This window comes from Terrapene carolina, unplaced genomic scaffold (assembly GCF_002925995.2).
Source record: "Terrapene carolina triunguis isolate 2854851 unplaced genomic scaffold, T_m_triunguis-2.0 Scaffold85, whole genome shotgun sequence".
NCBI lineage: Eukaryota > Metazoa > Chordata > Testudines > Emydidae > Terrapene > Terrapene triunguis.
Genome location: NW_020664436.1, coordinates 3372328 through 3393559, shown reverse-complemented (window position 1 = coordinate 3393559; position 21232 = coordinate 3372328). Strand labels below are relative to the sequence as shown.

At 44.6% G+C, this 21232-nt stretch overlaps 1 protein-coding gene across 4 annotated transcripts in view; it reads right to left on the bottom strand.

The window, feature by feature from the left end:
• The window catches only part of MOCS1 (molybdenum cofactor synthesis 1), a 46681-nt gene that overhangs the window by 11667 nt on the left and 13782 nt on the right, over positions 1-21232 (bottom strand). For 3 of the 4 annotated variants that reach the window (XM_026649590.2, XM_026649593.1, XM_026649591.2), the window contains exons 4-7: positions 8767-8931; positions 1927-1988; positions 1522-1633; positions 107-219 (exon numbers count right to left, since the gene is read on the bottom strand). In XM_026649590.2, the coding sequence (XP_026505375.1) occupies positions 107-219; positions 1522-1633; positions 1927-1988; positions 8767-8931 (452 nt within the window). The remainder of the gene's footprint in view (positions 1-106; positions 220-1521; positions 1634-1926; positions 1989-8766; positions 8932-21232) is intronic. The other variant, XM_026649592.2, reaches the window with a different exon arrangement.

The following is a 21232-nucleotide window of genomic DNA, read 5'->3' as shown; positions in this document are numbered from 1 at the left end:
ATGCCACATGCTAATCCTCTTTGCTCCAGCCATTCCAAATACAAGTTGTTGTGCACTTTGCTGAAGCCTTGGGTCTCCCTTCATAGTGTTCTTAGCCTGCACCCACCTTGGCTGTGCTGGAGGCCTCACAGGGCAGCTTCTCCAGGTCAGGCCATCTCTGCCTGACTGTATCCAGCATCTCCTTATAGCTCACCATCTTCTTGAAGTTCCACTTGTTTCCTAGGTTTTAAATCAGCACAAATTTAGCCACCAGGAGTTTTTAAATAGGAAAGAACAGAAAGTCCTTTTACCTGGCTTTCAATCACCCCTATCAACACTCAAACTGTGAGGACCTGTATTGACCCTTACAATTGATTGTTCTAGCAATCCTTGTCTTCTTGAGTAAGAGGATGCAATGAACGGTGAACCAACCTGGACTGGTCAGGAAGGGCAAGGGTCTGTAGAGACACAATCAGAACAACTGTCTGTGTCGAAGTGGCAACAGGGTCCTAGCTGGGGGCTCTGCATCCGCTAGCTCTGGTGCAGATTTGTGGCTTCTACCCTTGTGCTGGCACAGTTTAATGCAGAAGCTGAAGATAAATTATTCCAACATGGAATAGCTTGGGGGAGATGGCCCCAGTTTTCCTAAAATGGGAATGGAAGGGGGAGATGGAGGGCCTTTCTGGAAAGAGTTAGCAGGAAAAGTGCACCCCAACAAAGAGCAATATTGATACCGTGAGCACGGAGGACACTTTCATTCTGGAGCATGGGAAGCAAAGAAGCTAGAATCCTGGGTTCTTGAAGGGCACCATGGGTATGTCTACACAGCAAACAAAAACCCGTGCTGGCCCATGCCAGCCAATTTGGGTTCATGGGGTTCGGGCTGCAGGTCTGTTTCATTGCTGTGTAGACTTCTGGGCTTGGGCTGGAATCTGAGCTCTGGAACCCTCCCACCCCGTAGCGTCCTAGAGCCTGGGCTCCAGCCCGAGCCCAGAAGTCTACACAGCAGCTAAACAGCCCTGCAGCCCGAATTGGCTGACACTGGCCAGCCACAGGTTTTTCTTTGTGGTGTAGACGTACCCCATGTCCAAAGTCACCATAAGCAGAACAGCCCACTCCATGGACAGGTACCGTAATAGAAAACAGATATGAGGAGGGAGCTAAGGAAGTTTCACAGGTGGAGCATAGCTTATAATGGTGACACCATTCCGTTTCCATGAGATTTCCCTCGCAGGAAAGGCATCTCCAATATACAACAAGCCAGCCCCTCCTCCAGCCCCTGGCCATTGCAGGACACCCAACCTCCCACCCACTACACGCTGACCTGCCCTGCGTCCTTGGACACAGCAGTGAAAACTACAGTGGCTACTTTACACAAAGCTTCTCTTAGGTTTAAAATAGGGGTTCAGGCACCCCGCAGGAGACAGTCAACGCAATCAGGTTTCAGAAAAGAAGCCCAAGTAGCGAAGACTTGTCAGCCAGATTCACTCCCCCCGAGAGAAGGCAAAACTGCACAGGCAGTTACAGACCAAGAGTACTCACCGTCGAAGGGCATGTATTCGATGAACCGCACGTCGAGCGGCTGGTTCTTGGTGAGCGCCACAAAGTCCAACAGCTCATCCTCATTGAGGCCTCTCATCACTACACAGTTCACCTGGAGGGAGAGAAGGAGCCTGAACCCATTGTGCAGAGAGCCTGGTGTTCCCATGCAAGATCTCAATACCCTGAGGCTCTGAATGAAAAACGTCTGAGTCAGCTACACAAGGTGAAGAGGTGGGATCACCCGTATGTCCTGGGAAGGCCCTGCAATGCTACTGGAAAATGTCTTTAATATTTACAAAAATTGCCAACCTCTGAAGGGAAAAAAAAACAACACCCCAAAAAGGCAAAGTATCAAGTCAGAGTAAAACACAGGGTTCAAGAGCACTACACAACAAATGATCTTACCTTAACAGGATTGTACCCCAGTTCAACGGCTTTGTTGATTCCTTCCATTACCTTATGAAAGCCTAAAATGGAACAAGAATTAAGTCTTAACAAAAATGTAGATGAGCAAGTCAGTAAGTATCAGACAAAAAGATGGCAGAGACAAAACAGCTTGGCCCAGTAGATGGTACTGAAGTCAAGAGACTTTTGTTCTGTCTTCAACTCTGCTGCTGTCATCAACTTAGTGTGACCTTGGGCAAGTCACTTGAGGCCAGATTTTTGAAGATATTTGGGGGCCCAAAAAATGCAGAGTTGCTTAATGGCTTGTGGCACCTTTGCTTTTTTTTGGCACCCAATACCTTCAAAAATCTGGCCCTGAACTTCTCTGTGCTTCAGCTTTGACCATCACTACCCCCAGTTCTACCAACGTGGGAGAGCATCTATAAAAAGTGCTCCCGGATTTAGGGGGGAAAAAACCCCACTAAACAATTGCTAAAAGAGGCCATCAGGAGAGGTGTCTGTTGCATTTTTGCCTCTGCTAAGACTGCAGCACGTCACTTTCTGTAAGTTGACCACTCTGCAACGAGCTGCTAAATGAATCAAGAAATGGACAAAAAATGCCAGAATTCCCAACTTGCCCCTGACCACAGATTTTTATTGGTTCCTGGAAAAGCTAATGGCTTTGACTTTGGTTTTAAGGTGACAGGTGACTTTTCATGGCATCCTCATTTTATGAATCATTTGACCCGTCACTTTGATGGGCACATTGAAAGAGAGCTTTTACAAAACCAGTTCAGCTTGGCCTTTGACCTTCCGGAAAGGATGAGACAAGAATCAGAAACTGCAGTGACCTCAGCAATAGAAGTGCTTAGCCTCATCCTCTCATATTGCATCTCCACCCCATCTCCCACCTCCAGACAGTGAGTCCACTCAATACTTATTCTTCCTAACTGCCAAGAAGCTAGACAATTCATGAGTCCAAGGGCCTTGGAAAAATCTGAACTCCCTTCCCATGCTCCCTATAACCCCACCCCAAGTGATAATCCAGTTTCTTTGTTAAAGTTAGGAAGAGAACTAGCAGCAAAAAGTTGTTCCCTGCTGTGAACAGGTGGCCACAATGCCTAGTTCCTAGGGGACACGTGTTGACATCAAAAACCATCATCAGAATAAGCACCAAATGTCCCTCCACGTGCTCATTGGCAGTCCAGGCAGTGGTCCCACAAAAGAGGGGTTCATACACATTAAGTATTGTAAGCTCTTTGGGGCATTTTGGGCATTATTTTTGTTCTGGGTTTGTACAATGTCCAGCACAATGGAGCCCAGCACCCTGTGGATGCTACTGGAAATAAGCAAGTGCCTTTGTGTTTCCAGGGCTGCCCATCCAGTCCCTTTCTCCAGTACTCAATACACAAAGAATGCCACGAACAAGATCAGGGAGCTTTAACTCATCTGCTCCCTGGCTAGTTCAGAGTGGGCACACCAAACGGGGGCACAGGAGGGAAGCAGAGGATGCCAGTCCCACTGATCTTTTCTGACCCACAACTGCACCTCCTTTAATGCCAGCCCTGCAAAGCAGAAGGATGAAAGTGGGGTGCAGGGGTGAAGAGCACAGGGCTAATAAACTAAAGAACTGAAGCAAACATCAGCTGCTTGAATTCAGAACCCGTTTGCTTTCTCCTCCTCACAAGAGTGTTTGCTTTGCTGGCACCTAGGAAGCCCATGACATCAACGGTGGGTTTTATTCTCATTAAGCGAGCTGCAGACTAAACATGGCAGGGGAGATCATAACGCACTGCTATAAACATGTCCCAGAGTCACGAACAGGGACTGGGAAGCCCAGCAACCTCTCGGAAGGACTGAACGGAGAGGGGATAGTGTGACTTTGGCAATGCCAAAAGCAGATCCTTAACTGAACCCCCAGAGGCCAGTCATCAAAACACAGCCCCAAGCAGCAGATCAAAGACACCAGGCACGCCCAAGTCCATGCACGCTTGGGCTCAGCCGGGTAGGGGTGATCTGAGGAGGGTTACAGCTTGTGATGTATAAACAACTGTCCTTCTCAATTCTTCCTCTCATTCCCAGCCACACTCACTCAGTCCCTCAGACTCTCCGAGGCAGGGTCCTATCCAGGCAAATGCGTATGCTCACAACCCCTTTGGATTGGTCTCAGCTGGGATTCCATCTCCCAGATTTCATCCCTGCAGGAGAAGTAGTTTGAAGGCACAAGTTCAAGGGTGTGATTGTGGGAGGCTGTCATTGCATCGCCTCCAGGGGCGATCTGAAAAAGCGAGGTAGGTGGTCAACTCATTTCGACCATCAGCATCGAAGTGCAGGTATTCTCCACTGGCTCATTCCATAGGGCGTGAAGGGCAAGAAGGAGCTGAGACACCATGTTCCTCATTTTCATGCATCTGAGTTACTTATGTGGCTCCTGTTACTCAAGTAGCAGAGCATCTCACAATCTTCAGTGCATTTATCCTCCATATCTGTGAGGTAAGACTGTACTATTATCTCCATGTTCCCGAAAGGGAACTGAAGGCCCAGACAGACTAAGGCCCAGATCCTCAAGAAATATTTAGGTGCCTAATTCTTATTAAAAGAAATGGGAGTTTGGTGTCTAAATACCTTTGAGGATCTGGGCCTAAGTGAATTTCCCAAGATCACACAGGAAATCTAAGGCAGACCAGGTCTCCTGAGTCACAGGTCAACATCCCAACCACTGCACCATCCTCTCTCCCTCATGTACTGTTTATTCCTCAGACTCCAGCATAACCACTGTAAAAGTTCCCAGGCAATAGGATTACTAAGCCTTGGGAAAAAACCCTGAACCTATAGAACCAGAACCCTTTCTCTGGATACCTCCCCCCAAATAAGCCCTAAAGTGTCTGCCTCACTGTGCTTTCACATTATAACTTGACTCATCCCTATGGTGAACTCTTCCATTCACTATAAAACTTGGTCTAAAGTCATGCAAAAGTGCTTTTTTTTTTTTTAATTAAATGGATGAAACTAAAAAAGTCACCCACTTTTGGAGTTATTGGTTTCACCCTATTTCTCCTTCACCCAAAGTCTTAGAAAACTAGTAACTTTACTCTTACCTTCCTTTTTATACAGTTTATTAAAAACCCTGGGAATTTCCCCATCTCTCCCCTGTACCTTTGGGCTCAGCAGCACTCTCCCCTTTCTGTGGTTAAAAGACTTTTTTTTCCAGAAGATATATACCGGTAATTACGCCTTTCCCTCAACAAGTTTTAGTGAGATGTAGTTTATAAGCAGCACATTGCTAATGACTCCCAATCAGATATCCAGAGCTGCTGCCATGTAATTCAGGAAGCTGCAGGATCAGGTGTGTCCCTTCAATAGCAGAGAAGGAACACATTTCCCACAAGTGCCTGAAACTGGCTAGTCTTTAAGTGCAGGCAGTGAAAAGCAAAGAGTGGACAGGACTCCCCACTGTGCCCTGGTACAGCCAGGTATATTTCCTGTACATGAGGCCACCACACCAATGACATTGCCTCTCTAACTTTCTCATCTAGGGAATGTTCATTTGTGTGAGATCTGTATCCAAACACAGTGAATTTCCTCATCATGAGCCAGATTAACCAAACAAGTACCCAGAGAAAGAGAGCGACCACCTTTCCTCACCTGTCAGACACGGATCATGCCACGCTCTAGGTTTATTCTGGTTGGGGAGCACAGTGAAACCTCGGCTCCATGACCGAGTGCTCAATAGGTTACAGTTACTTTCTGTAGCCCTGCAGAGTTTTAAATAGCTTGTTCTTGACTTTACTGGTACTGCAGCACCATCTAGTGCCTAAGGGGAGACATTGTCTCTAAGCTAGCAGTCCACATAGGTTCACAGAGGGGGCGGGGGGGAGAGGGTTTGCATTCAAAAATATAAGGGTGTGATGATGAATTTCATGTTGGGGGGGGGGGGGGGGGGAAATCTACCAAACCTGAACATTTGGGTTGAACTTCATGTTGAGCATTAAGGTTCATTTAAAAAGGAACTTTTAACATATCCCCACCATCACATTTTGTATTTGTTGTTGTCCTAGGTCTCTGAAATTTACATTTGAATTCACTAGCTAGAAAAAAGTGATAGGACTCATACCCCCTCATCAGTGACCTCAGGCTCTGTTTATCCACATTAAAGAGTACAGGATGGACAGCAGAACTAACTACACACATATAAAACCAACATAGAATGATAGAAATGTAGGATTGGAAGGGACCTCAATAGGTCATCAAGTGCAGTCCCCTATGCTGAGGCAAGACTAAGTATGATCTAGAGTTTCTAGACCATCCCTGACAGGTGTAAGTCTAACCTGTTTTTAAAAACTGCCAATGATGGAGATTCCACAACCTCCTTATGTAATTTGTCCCAGTGCTTACTATAACCATTATAGTTAGGAAGTTTTTCCCAATGTCTAACCTAAATCTTCCTTGCTGCAATTTAAGCCCATTGCTTCTTCTCCTGTCCTCAGTAGATAAAGAGAACAATTTATCACCTTCCTCTTTACAATCTTTTATGTACTTGAAAACTTATCAAGGTCCTTCTCAGTCTTCTCTTCTGCAGACTAAAACCCAGTTTTTTCAATCTTTCCTCATGGATCAGGTTTTCTAGACCTTTAATCATTTTTGTTGCTCTCCTCTGACTTTCTCCAATTTGTCCACATCTTTCCTGAAGTGTGGTGCCCAGAACTGGACACAATACTCCAGCTGAGGCCTTATCAGTGCTGAGTGGAAGAATTATTTCTCATGGCTTGCTTACAACACTCCTCTGCTAATACATACCAGAATAAGTTTTGCATTTTTTTTTGCAACAGAGTTACGTTTGCGACTTATATTTAGTTTGTGATCCATTATAACTTCCAGAACCTTTTCTGCTGTGCCTATAGGATTTCAAGTGTACTAAAGTGAGATATATCACATTTACTCCTGCCCCCCACATCCACAAGGCTTGTCAAACTGTCAAAGAAGAATATTAGGTTGGTTTGACATGATTTGTTCTTGACAAATCCATGTTGATGGTTACTTATCACCTTATTATCTTCTAGGTGCTTACAAATTGATTGTTTATTTGCTCCATTATCTTTCCAGGTACGGAAGTTAAGCTGACTGGTCTACAATTCCCTGGGTTGTCCTTATTCCCCTTTTTACAGATAGGTACTCTATTTGCCCTTTTCCAGTCCCTCTGGGATCACTCCCATCCTCCACAAGTTCTCAAAGATAGCAGCTAATAATGGCTCAGAGATCTCTTCAGCCAGTTCCCTAAGTATTTTAGGATGTATTTCATCAGACCCTGCTGACTTGAAGACATCTAATTTGTCTAAGAAATTCTTAAATTATTTCCCTATTTTAGCCTCAGATCCTACCTCATTCACATTGATGTTCACTTTGCTAATATTTTTGGTGAAAACAAAAAAGGCGTTTAACACTTCAGCCATTGCTACATTTTCTGTTGCCTTTCCCTCCTCGTTGGGTAATGGGCCTAACTCTGTTCTTGGTCTTCCTCTTGCTTCTTATGTTTTTGGAAAATGTTTTCTATGTCCCTAGCTAGTTTAATCTCATCTTGTGGCTGGGCCTTTCTATTTGTGTCCCTACATGCTTGTGTTTTTTGTTTTGTTTAAAAATATTTATCCTTTGTAATTTGACCAAGTTTCCACTTTTGTATGACTTTTTTTTTTTTAGTTTCAGGTCATTGAAGATCTCCTGGTTAAGTCAGGGTGGTCTCTTACCCTACTGCCTATCTTTCCTCCACAATGGGATAGTTTTCTCTTGTGCCCATAATAATGTCTCACTACACATTTAAGCATGCCTCAAGCATGACCAGGGGAGACCACTTCTACTGCTGACAGCAAGTTTCAGGCATCGTGGTCTATTTAGTCCTTGACTTCTTTGCTGGAAATGCCAAGGTTCCAAATAGTGCCAGTTCTGAAGCTAATTTCAATGCAGGGTATTTGTCCACTAGGAACTGGACTGAACAATTAACTCATTTCACAGGCCACCAGGACTTATCTTAAGGAGTCAATAGAAGCAGTATAGTAAACCATATGGGGACATTTTAAATTGGTTGCTGAAGACACAAGATTGCCCATCTGATGGGTCCTTAAGCAGGATTCACTGTAGGAAGTGTGTGGAAGGGCTTGTACCCCAAGGAAAACAAATGTTTATAGAGTTGAAGAACAAATGTCAGCATGAGAAGCAGAGCTGGTGAATCGCAGGCAAATCATGAACCAACCTGGCATACAGTGAATGTATTCTGTATTCATCATCATCCAGTATTTGGGAATAATAGGTTCTGAAGCTGGGAGTCACAAATGGGTTTCAGTGACTCATGACCATCTTCTTTTTCTTTATGGTTAGACAGGCGAGGAGCAGGGGCTGTCACATGTGGTTATGGCAAGGAGTAGGTTGACCACCTCTGATCTGAATGAATTATTTTCAGTTTTTGTGGGTGGCAGGGGAACAATCTGGCAGCCATTCATGCCTTCATTTGATTATTAATGGTGGACAATTGGTTTCAGGGCATTGTTTCTGTTCCTGGCTGAAAATGTTGAACAGGAGAACAGTGTAGAGCTGAGAATTGACAAATGTAGTTATGAGACCTCCTACCTCAAGCTGTTATCACCCGTTCTCATGAAAAGGGGTTTTGCCTGTGAAAGAAGGCTGAGTAGAAGGGAAGAGGGCCAGCTATCAAGCTCAAGCCAAGTGCAGATATTTTAGGCTGGTCTTAAGGAAGGGAATTTCACTTCTCTCCCAACAGAAGTTTGAAAGAGACTGGCTGAACCAACAGGGATATAAAAAGATAGGCAATGTCACCCTATAACCAGCGACATGTTATTTGAATTTCTGTACCTTTCCTCCGGACGATGAACTCAAATTTGGCCGGAACCAGAGTATCCAAGCTGATGTTAATGGCATCCAGCCCCGCCTCCTTCAGCCGTGGCAGCAGCCTAGCTAAGTTGATCCCATTGGTTGTGACAGCAATGGTTTGTAGCCCTTCTAGCTTGTATAGCTGAGCTAGGAAAAAGCAGGGAAAAGGAGAGCGTTTAATGGCCAGAGTTCAACCACAAGATGCACGGGAACCTCTAGAGAACATTCTAGATCACTAGGGAAAGGAGAAAGTTATTTTCACATGAATGCAGTCAAGAGCCCAAATCCCTCCATCCACCAAGTCCTTTCACCCACTTACCAATTCACTAGAGAAGATAGTCAGAGAGGGGAGCTCACCCCTTACCAAGTGGGCTCTGTTGACAACCAGCACATGTTTCTGTACCTCATTGTCTTTGGAGCTGCACTTACTAGATTAATAGAGTACAGCACAAGCCAGCCGCAAATGGTATTAAAGGAGCTAAAATGTGGCAAGCAACAGCGATTCCAAGAACTTCTTCAAAACGCTCTGGACATAGATTAACTGCGCTCTATATTTATTACTACAAATGAATGCTTTAATGTTGAAGGAAGCCCCATGGACTCATTTAGCCTGGCCTGTCTCCCAGCTGTCCAGTTCCGAAAGCTGAATTCCAACGCTAATGGGTCAGTCGCTAACCACGGCTTTCTTGGGGCCCTGACTGGATCCAGATACTGAACTACTTGCACTTATTTTGTCCTAAAGGCTTTACACACCATAGCATATCATTCGCTGAAAATTACTTCACCCACCCCTGAAACACAACCACATTTCGGGGGAGAAAGTGGCAGCTACTTTAACAGCTCAAAGCAACATTATACAAGCAACTTAAGATAGCTCGCAAAGCATGCTGTAGTCACCAAAAACTGTACAGGGAATTTAAGGAGGCTAAGAGACACTCAGGCGGTACAGCTTAAAGGCTGAAATCTTCAAAGTTCGTCCTTACTATTAATACAAGCATTACTAGTCTGAGTGATCAAACAGTGCTAATGCAAGACCCACAAGGGGAAAGCTATTAAAAAACACAAGAGGAAAGATTAGATTAACATCCCAAGTTCAAGTCTCAGAAACAGCAACATTCCCACAAAATGCATGTGTAGCAATACTTGCAGGGTCCTGAGACATGGCTAATCCCCAATTTAGAGCTACACAGTTCCAACGTTACCACCAGTCCTAGGAGCTTCACGGTGACCACTGGGTAACTCCAAGTGTCTACTGTAAAAAGGCTGCCACATGGGTGAGAAAACGGAAGTGGCTAATTCCAACTGCCCCTAGCCAGGAAGGAACAGAACACTACCCATTGCCTCACTTGATGAGGTTTAGTATCCAATCTGCCCCTCAACCTGAATGTTATGAGGCTTTTCCCAAACTTGGCAATGCTGTCCCACCAATGGGGCTCACATGACACCGAAACCAGCCTGAAACATCTGCACAGCTGAGTGAAATGCAGAAGGTTGTTACTGGCAATTTGGCAGCAAACTTACTATGAAATTAAAAATTGAATTCCCTGTAGTTCTCTAGTTTCTTCTTCTTTTTCTTTCCTGACACTTCCTTTCACGCCCTCTCTTTATGGTGGGTTTGTTAAGCCTTATAGTGTGTTTAGAGTTTGTTTGAAACACTAGAACCATTGTATAGCGAAGTCATCTGCTTACCCTGCACAGAGAAAGCCTTGCTAAGCAGAGGATTTACCTAACTGGGATTGCAACCTGAAAATGGTGATGCACTGGAATCACTTGGGATTGCCATTCTGTTTCACTACAACCCAATTCACCGTGTGTGGTTTCCACTATATTTAAGTTATGTCGTTTTGATTAGTAAAAGTGTTCAGCTTATACTTCTCCAAAAAAAAAAAACCATCCTTTTCTCGTCTCCTTAAAGTACAGGTCTGCTATAAGAAGTGATTGTGTAAAAGCGGCATCTTATTCAGTAGGTTTACTCCCTCTGGCTGTGTCTATCTTAGATTCTTTCTGGAAGTCTCCCACCCATTGCGTTATCAATAGAGGGAGCGTTAGTGTGGATAGGGTACGGGCATTTTTATCACCATGGCATCTAACCCTGCTTGGAGCAGTTCTACTAAAAAACACAGTGGTAAAAGAGCAGGTGGCCACCTGGTCCCCAGGTACTCAAGCACTCCCACCACTACTACCTCCAATGGATCTACACCTTTAGTGTTCCTCAGATTGTTTACTGTCGACAAGCCCTGTCTGTATTCGGATACACATCTGTCTATTTAAGGTGCAAAAATGAAATGTTACCTGCCTTATATGTTTGTTAGCTCCAGGAGTGAGCACTAGATTCTATTTTGGTTCCTCATAGAGCTAGCGTGCTAACAATGGAACGTAGCTGTGGCAATGCAAGTGGAGGGAGGGGTTATCTGGCCTGCGTATGTACCTAGCGTCTCTGACGGGCATCACTCGGAGCCTCTAGCTGCTCCTGCCCCTTGCGAGGCTGCGGCCACGTTCTATTTTGAGCGTGTTAGCTCGATGAGACCTAGTATGAATATGTCTCATTGAGTTGGGAATAATAAATATCTCCAGCTTGAGCTGTAGACATACCCTAAGGGAGGCGCGTGAAGGTATTTGGGGCTGGGGTTGCGGTTTAGAAGACGTACACCCAGTACTGTGAGTGTTGGAAGCAGAGGGACAACAGCGATGTTCTTTAAGAATCAACTTTCTCTTCACTTGCCTTTCTGGATGTCTCAAACCTTCCCCATACACCAGGAGTGAGCTACTAGAGAAGGGGTGGCCACCGCTGGCCCAGGCCACGGTTGCCAGCAGTTGTGGGAGAAGCACTAGCTAGCACCACAATCCGTTTGCCAGTAGGGGAACGTGCTGTGTTTCCAGCCTGGGAGAAGAAGGTACATCAATGTAACTGCTTTTCTTGCCCATTAGCTGTCCTCAGAACACACATCATAGAATCATAGAATATCAGGGTTGGAAGAGACTTCAGGAGGTCATCTAGTCCCATCCTCTGCTCAAATCACGACCAATTCCCAACTAAATCATCCCAGCCAGGGCTTTGTCAAACCTGACCTTAAAAACCTCTAAGGAAGGAGATTCCACCACCTCCCTAGGTAACCCATTCCACAGTGCTTCACCATCCTCCTAGTGAAAAAGTTTTTTCTAATATCCAACCTAAACCTCCCCCACTGCAACTTGAGACCATTACTCCTTGTTCTATCATCTGGTACCACTGAGAACAGTCTAGATCCATCCTCTTTGGAACCCCCTTTCAGGTAGTTGAAAGCAGCTATCAAATCCCCCCTCATTCTTCTCTTCTGCAGATTAAACAATCCCAGTTCCCTCAGCCTCTCCTCATAAGTCATGTGCTCCAGCCCCCTAATCATTTTTGTTGCCCTCCACTGGACTCTTTCCAATTTTTCCACATCCTTCTTGTAGTGCGGGGCCCAAAACGGGACATAGTACTCCTGATGAGGCCTCACCAATGTTGAATAGAGGGGAATGATCACGTCCCTCGATCTGATGGCAATGCCCCTACTTATACAGCCCAAAATGTCGTTAGTCTTCTTGGCAACAAGGGCACACTGTCAACTCATATCCAGCTTCTTGTCCACTGTAACCCCTAGGTCCTTTTCTGCAGAACTGCTGCCTAGCCATTCGGTCCCTAGTCTGTAACAGTGCATGGGATTCTTCCGTCCTAAGTGCAGGACTCTGCACTTGTCCTTGTTGAACCACATCAGGTTTCTTTTGGCCCAATCCTTTAATTTGTCTAGGTCCCTCTGTATCTGATCCCTACCCTCCAGCATATCTACCACTCCTCCCAGTTTAGTGTCATCTGCAAACTTGCTGAGAGTGCAGTCCACGCCATCCTCCAGATCATTAATGAAGATACTGAACAAAACCGGCTCCAGGACCGACCCTTGGGGCACACCGCTTGATACCGGCTGCCAACTAGACATGGAGGCATTGATCAACCAGCAAGCTTCCAGCAACAGAGAAACAACAGGAGCCACTACAGATGTCACTGCTGGAAAGATTAGTAAGTACAGGTTTAAGCAGAGTCCAATCAGACTTTCATGCTGCAGCCTGAACCGGACGGATTCCAGCACTAAACTATTATGGCACCAGCTGAGTTTAGCCAATTAGGGCAGAATGTGGTTCTTATCAGTGCCTCTTTCTTTGTGTAATGAATACACAGCTAGACAATTCACTGGAGATTCTAATGGAGGGCACGATATTGCAGAGAGTAGTAAACAGACTGGACAGAATCCAGAGATCAGAAATTAGAGATGGGAGAACTAATCTTTAGTGTCTGTAGTTATTCACCACGACCAGCCACTATCCTTGCCTGCTGGTTTATTTGTGCAGGCTAAGTAGTGAAACATTTGCAGCTATCTTGTGTCATGCTGCACTGTTTGACTAGTAAACTCAGTAGCGATTAGAGAGAGATTAAGGCTGCTTTTATGCCTGCCGTAATCACTTCAGCCAAAAAAATAATCAGCAGCTAAATACATACAAATAAAGCCAAATGGGATGGGAAAGAAGATCAGACTACCTAACTCAGTAGTCTGAGATGGGAGTGCAGCATTTAGCATTAAATAAAAAAAGACAACCACTTTTACATTCGTCGCCCCTTCATGGTCAGAATATTCTCTGTGAAAATGGCATATTCTCTTTCAATGGCTCCCTACCCTCCTACTGATAAGTCAAAAGGTGCTATTTCCTAGCAAAACTCATCTAATATCTAATAACAAAACAAAACAAAGAACCACTCAAAGTTCTTTCTACCTCAAAACAAAGGTCATAGTTGGTTTTCAGCCACTAGATGGGAAGATCACCAGTATTAATGATAATGCAACGGAGACACAGTTGATTTGACTTTGCAGGACTAAATTGTATGGAAAACATTCAGATGCATTGAATAATACATTTATTTGTCTGTAAAGTGCCAGGCACTCTTATGGGGCTGTGTAAATTAGGCAATTCTTTATTTTGCAAATACTCTGACCGTAACCCCATACAGCTTGGAGATCCTCAGGGGGAAATAATAGTAAAAAAGCTGCACAAACCTCTTAGCAGCTTAAAGAAAAATCCCTCCCTTCTTGCCCCTCAACAGTATTTTAAAAGGTGTTTCTAACAAATCGGAATCCAGAACAGTCCTTTGGAGTACCTTGCATGTTTGTATACCAGCACGCTCCAGGACAGCAACAACCAGACCAAAGTGCATGCCTGCTAAATGTAATTGCTGCTGCAGTCAGCAAAGGGGGGTGGGAAGAGGAGAGGTTGTACACAAGCATATATATAAATGTACTAATACAGTTCAAACTATTAATATAAACAGCCGTGTAAATGTCATTGAGACCTGCCCAGACTAATTGCATTATTTCTATAAATATCAAGGTATTTCAAAGAGGAAAAGGCTATTAAAAAAGCCAAAGACAAACAAGCAAAATAAGGAGCAGACTAAACATGAGGCATTAACAAAATGTGATAATGCCAGGGTTGCTATTAAATTTTTTTTTATATATAAATAAAGGCAAGAAGAAACAAAGGTTCTGTTTTCAATGAGACCCATAAAAATGATTGCTTAAGAGAAGTATAATTGTTTGATGACTCAAAATTTGTTTGTTTTTTGGACAAGTCTTATTGCAGGGATCCTGCTATTAGCCAGCAGAGCTACAAGCACAGTCCATCTTAGGCAAGTCCCCTCCTGCTCTGGGTTTTGATAACAAACACCCAATACTCCACACTGCACCAACTCCTGCTCTAGGGGACCCTGGCATGTCACACTGACTAAAGAAAGTTTTAGTGTTATGGATGTCTGTCCACTAGGAACAGAGTTGAGACACTACTCCCTTCTCCCACAAGCTAATTTCGCAGGTCTGGTCTACACTAGGATATTACATCTCTCAGTGGTGTGAAAAATCCACACCCTGGAGAGACGCAATTATACCATCCTACCCCCCCGGTGTAGACAGAGCTAGGAAGAGAGCTACTGCCTCTTGGGGAGGGGATTACCTACGCTGATTACCTATCTACCTACACTGGTGGAAGAATCCCTCCCGTTGGCATAGGTAGGGTCTACACTGAAGTGCTACAGCATTTTAAGTGTAGACATACTGACAGAGGGCTTGTCTACATTACCTGCAGGATTGACGGGCAGCGATAGATCCAGTGGGGGTCGGTTTATCGCGTCTAGTCTAGATGTAATAAATCAACCGCCAAGCACTCTCCCGTCGACTCCAGTACTCCACCAGAGCGAGAGGTGCGGGCGGAGTCGACGGGAGAGCATCAGCGGTCGACTCACTGCAGTGAAGACACCGCGGTGAGTAGATCTAAGTACATCGACTTCAGCTACGTTATTTACGTAGCTGAAGTTACGTAACTTAGATCGATCCCCCACCCACAATGTAGACCAGGCCAGAGACCACTCAACAGCCAGACAGTAAAAAACTGTATATGATACAAATCTAGGGAGTCTTGGCTGACCTAGAGAAGACGGACTCTATACCTAGGGCCCTACCAAATTCAGGATCCATTTTGATCAATTTCATGGCCTGGGGTTTTTTAAATTGGTCACTTTCACACTGTCAGATGTTTACATCTGAAATTTCAGTGTTGTAACCGTAGGGGTCCCAACCCAACAGGTATCCGGAGGTGGGTCTGAGCTTCCCCCACTCTCCCGAGAGAAGCCATGCAGGGGAAGGACAAGCCTTACAAAGACCACTGTCCCTCCCCAGCCTGGCTGGGACTTGCAGCTAGGAGCCTCCCTCCCTCCCCCAACTGGGGCACTCCTAGCAGCAAGGGAAAAAATCAGATTTCACGGGGAAGGGCTTATTTCACAGACCATGACACTTTCACAGCTGTGAAATTGGTAGGGCCTTATCTATACCCCATTTACTAGTCACCTCAGGAACTTGCACTCAGAGCAGGCAAAAGGACCTGACAAACCTGCAGTAAGTTGTAGTTGCTGACTCATGGTGTATGTGAGTTTCTAAATAATCTGAGGAGTTGCAGCAGGCCTGTAGATAAATAAGAAATTAAAGAACCTAATTTCCCACACTAGCTTCAAGCCACATTATTGCAGTGGGGGAAAAAACAAAAACAAAAAAAGTGCAGACCCAGCGTCTTAGCCAGGGCCAGCTCCAGGGTTTTGGCCGCCCCAATCAGCCCAAAAAAAAAAAAAAAAGCCGCGATCGCGATCTGCAGCGGCAATTCGGCGGAAGGTCCTTCGCTCCGAGCGGGAGTGAGGGACCGTCCGCCGAATTGCCACCAAATAGCTGGACCTGCCGCCCCTCTCCGGAGTGGCCGCCCCAAGCACCAGCTTGCCAAGCTGGTGCCTGGAGCCGGCCCTGGTCTTAGCAGAACGTGGTACTGATTATTCCTCTATCCCTTACAGACTTCAGGAGTTTTACTATTAGCAGATATATTATACTTTATATAGAGAGAACATTTATTCAGTGAAAACTAAGCTAAATACAGAGTACCAATATTGCCAAAACACCCTAAGCACTGCATGCTGCTTCAGGAAAGCGTCTCAGGGAGGTGAGTCATGTTTAGGACTTGCAAGGTGCCTTAAAGTAGAGTGAGACACAAAAAGGGTTTAAAAATGCAAAATAATTAGGAGTGTTTTCATAAGTTCAGTTAAGAAATAATATGTGTAAATATTTCCCCGCAATGATGGAAACAAAACAGCATTGCACTAACACATGAAACCCAAAAAGTGAATTAACTAACGAGAGGAAGTGAAATGGACCAAACGGGTTTCATTGTCCAGTTTGAACGAAGAACACCATCAATGATTAAACTCAGTAAAATTCAGAAATGTGAACCATGTCTAACAGGTAAGGGTATATTATAAATGACCATCTTGCAAAGACCACTTTAAGATACTAATTCCAAATCTAAATCTGCAGGACATGATTTATGCTTCAGTTAAAAGGGCAATAATTGGAATTTAAACTCCCTTAAAGACAAACATTTATCTAACACTGGTCACTGGTGGTTTTACACAGTTGTGTTCTATTACATTCAGATTATTACTGGGTTTCGATTTCTAATCATACTGGAGTTAAGTGAATAGTGCTCCAGTAATTTGTGAAACATTTACTTATTTAATGCAATTAACAACAAGACTACAGATTAGGAGTTTATTGATTAACTGAATGCAAGGCTTTCCCACGTTATGTGTCTAACGACTTCAAAAAGATGAGTTATTTTCCAGCACCACTGGACAGTTAAACTGTTTTCAAACAGTGTCACAGCACACAATGCTCCATACAGGAAAATGCAGACTGGTACTAAGGTGCATACCATTTAGAAGCAGCAGCAAACGGTAACATTTCCAAATAAATGTACAGTGGGGAAAGTTTATGTACCCATAATTTAGTATTGCTGAGGTAGAACGCCTGCAGTATTTGCATCCCAGAGATGGCTGTAGTGATAAAGTTTATATCACGTGTGGTCATGAAAACAGCCAAACATATATACTTGCCAAACTATGATGTACTAATACATTTCAAACTATTAATATAAACATCCTTGTGATTGTCACTAAGACCTGCCCAGATTAGTTGCATTATTTCTATAAATATCAAAGAGGAAAAGGCTATTAAAAAAGCCAAAGACAAATAAGCAAAATAAGAAGTAGGTAGACTAAACATGAGGCATTAACAAAATATGTGATAATGCCAGGGTTGCTATTAAATTTTTATTTCCACTTGTTTCAGAAAACGTGCAGAACTCACTTGTGAGTTAAACGCAGCCATCTCAGATTCCTGGCAATAAAGATTTTATAGCCCAAATACATATTTTTTCCTCTATCACACACATTTATTTGGCTCGTTAAGCTACAGTAAAGCTAGCCAATTGCTCAATCCATTTAGCAAAGTACCTGCAGCTCCCACTTCAAAATCAGCAAAATACTGAATATAGGAATTCTCTAGTACTCAGAGAATTTTATTAAGAGTTACATCAAAGCAGAACTATTGAACATGGACAACTTCTTCTTGACTTCAGCCATATTTTTGTGCCAATTGATCACAAACACTCCCCCTCTCACCTTCAACAAAATGTTTCCTTCACTAAACCCTGCCTTCCACTCAAAGGTTAGGGAATGCAAACAAGACTCAGCTGAAAACTGAAACTCCGATAAGTGATGCATTGCCAAGAAAGAACATCCTAGCCAGACAGGTTAAGCTACCGGAAACAAAACCAGACTTCTTGGTTGTTTTTTTACTCCCCACACAATCAGCACTCTCATTTTACTAGAAAAGAGAATCCACCCCAGAAGCAGAGGCTGCTCTAGTTATAGGTCAATCAGTGGCAGATTTCTGGGAGAACTAGTGTGAATTGCGGAGCGCTCTAACTGCCCTGAGGAGACCCTGCTGGTGCAAACTACATTGATGTAGTCTATTTGGTCAGGCAAGCTGCTGGGCCCTGCTTGGAGAGGCCCGTTCGCATGTGCACTACAGGAGTGCCAAATCTGATGGTGGGAAGCAGCGGCAGGGAGGAGCCTCCCATCTCACTGGACTAGGCAGGTAAATGTTGGGGGTGGGTGGGCAGCTGGTACCTGCTCCTAGCAAGGGGGTGCACAGTGGAGGTGGTGAGAGTGAACTGGGGGCACTCCTGCCTCCTGCAGGCACTCAGCTCCTACCCCCCACACAATCCCCCTGCCTTTCCCAGACACCCATTACCCCCAAGCCTCTTCCCATACACCTAACCCATCACCCAGTCCCCAGCTCCCAAACCAGAGTCTCCCAACCCCTTGCTGCCTCCCCCCACTGCAATTCCCAGGAGAAAAAGGATCCTCCAGCTCTGATGGAAAGTGCCCCAGCTGCCACCTCCTCAGCCCCGCAGTACAGGCTCTCTGGACCAGGGGCAACATACTGAAGTTTTGCCTTGGGCGGCAGATTGTCTTGAGCAGCCTCTGCCCAGAAGTGCTAAGTCACAAAACTGAGTATATCCAAGTTGTGAACAATGGAGACCTGAAAAATCTGTTTGCCTTCATCTGTAGGACAAGTCACTTCCCCATCCACAACTCTGTTCTCAAGCTGCTGCAGTAATGGTGCCTCTGGCACGTCCCTTGGAAGTCTGGAAAAAACACAGCAGTGGACCTGTCTTGCCTCAGTGAAAGCTTCCTCCATTGTCAATTACAAGCCCTTTATTTTGGGGACCGTGTCTTTAGGTGCCAGACACATGCACTGTAAGTTACAGGACAACCTATAAGAAGAAAAATAATGCATGTGTGTAGACCCCTGAATTCTCTAGGTTTTCAATTCACCCTAGGAGAACAAGCCACACAAATACAATGCCCAAGGCACCAATGAGTTAGTCCAATAGTACAATCACCGAACATCCAGTATCATTAACACAATGGCCACAACCTGCCCCTGACATGAACCAAAATGATCATTCGGGTTCACAGATCAACTACAGCAGGCGAAGTGCACAGACAGAAAGCTTGAGTGCAAACCACATTCTGCATCCATCCTCCAGCAGCACAGACAACTCTTACAGGATTACGCCACGGCAGTAATGGATGCAAAATGAGCCTTCTACCCCTCCACTCCCAAGGCCAGCACAGCTATTTTGCATAGTAAACTGGCTAATCAATCCAGACTGCATAGCCCAAATATCTGACACAAGCATCAACCACGGGGAAGAGTAGCCAGCATATTTTGTGGATAAGATAAATTGAAAATGTATGGAACACACTGGGACAAATGAAACTCCACTCAAACTAGACTCTATTACCCACCCTGACACAGTTTGGCCCCATCACACAGAACAAACTTAAGAAGCCCCACAAAATGTTAGAGCCACAACCCGTGAAATAGATCCATGCCCTGCCTGGCTGATAAAAGCCAGTGAAGAACTACTATGCCCACTCAATGGAAATAATCAATGTCTCCTTCAGACAAGCACACCTACAAAACTCTTTGAAAAATGCAATAGTTTGCCCAATCCTCAAGAAGCCATCACTGGACCCTGAAGATCTCCCCTACAACCATCCAGTCTAGAGCCTCCCCTTCCTAGACAAAATAACTGAAGCAGCAATAACCACCAAGCTCAAACAACCACACATGACATCGGCCAACATCCTGGATGCCTCACAATCAGGGCTCAGCACAGAGACAGTTCCATTGGCACTAAATGACATTATGGCCATGGACACAAGACTTCCATGTTCACACTGCTTGACCTTTTGGCTGCCTTTGACACAGAGGACCACTTACTAACCCAGTTACATGATGTAGCAGGAGTAGGTGGCCCAAGCCTACAGTGATTCCATTCATTCCTCTCCAGCAGACTGAGTGGCAATAGGTAACTGCTCCCACCCGCCTCCAAAGCCACTCATCTGCAGAGTCCCACGGGGATCCATACTATTCCCTCTGTTATTGTCAATATCCCTGGATAAGGGAGAAGCTGTGGATGTGGTATACCTAGACTTTAGTAAGGCATTTGATATGGTCTCGCATGATATTCTTATCGATAAACTAGGCAAATACAATTTAGATGGGGCTACTATAAGGTGGGTGCATAACTGGCTGGATAACCATACTCAGAGAGCTGTTATTAATGGTTCCCAATCCTGCTGGAAAGGTATAACAAGTGGGGTTCCGCAGGGGTCTGTTTTGGGACCGGCTCTGTTCAATATCTTCATTAACGACTTGATATTGGCATAGAAAGTACGCTTATTAAGTTTGCAGATGATACCAAACTGGGAGGGATTGCAACTGCTTTGGAGGATAGGGTCATAATTCAAAATGATCTGGACAAATTGGAGAAATGGTCTGAGGTAAACAGGATGAAGTTTTACTAAGACAAATGCAAAGTGCTCCACTTAGGAAGGAACAATCAATTTCACACATACAGAATAGGAAGAGATTGTCTAGGAAAGAGTACGGCAGAAAGGGATCTAGGGGTTATAGTTGACCACAAGTGAAATATGAGTCAACAGTGTGATGTTGTTGCAAAAAAAAGCAAACATGATTCTGGGATGTATTAACAGGTGTGTTGTGAGCAAGACACGAGAAGTCATTCTTCCACTCTACTCTGTGCTGGTTAGGCCTCAACTGGAGTATTGTGTCCAGTTCTGGGCACCGCATTTCAAGAAAGATGTGGAGAAATTGGAGAGGGTACAGAGAAGAGCAACAAGAATGATTAAAGGTCTTGAGAACATGACCTATGAAGGAAGGCTGAAAGAACTGGGTTTGTTTAGTTTGGAAAAGAAGACTGAGAGGGGACATGATAGCAGTTTTCAGGTATCTAAAAGGGTGTCATAAGGAGGAGGGAGAAAACTTGTTCACCTTAGCCTCTAAGGATAGAACAAGAAGCAATGGGCTTAAACTGCAGCAAGGGAGGTTTAGGTTGGACATTAGGAAAAAGTTCCTAACTGTCAGGGTGGTTAAACACTGGAATAAATTGCCTAGGGAGGTTGTGGAATCTC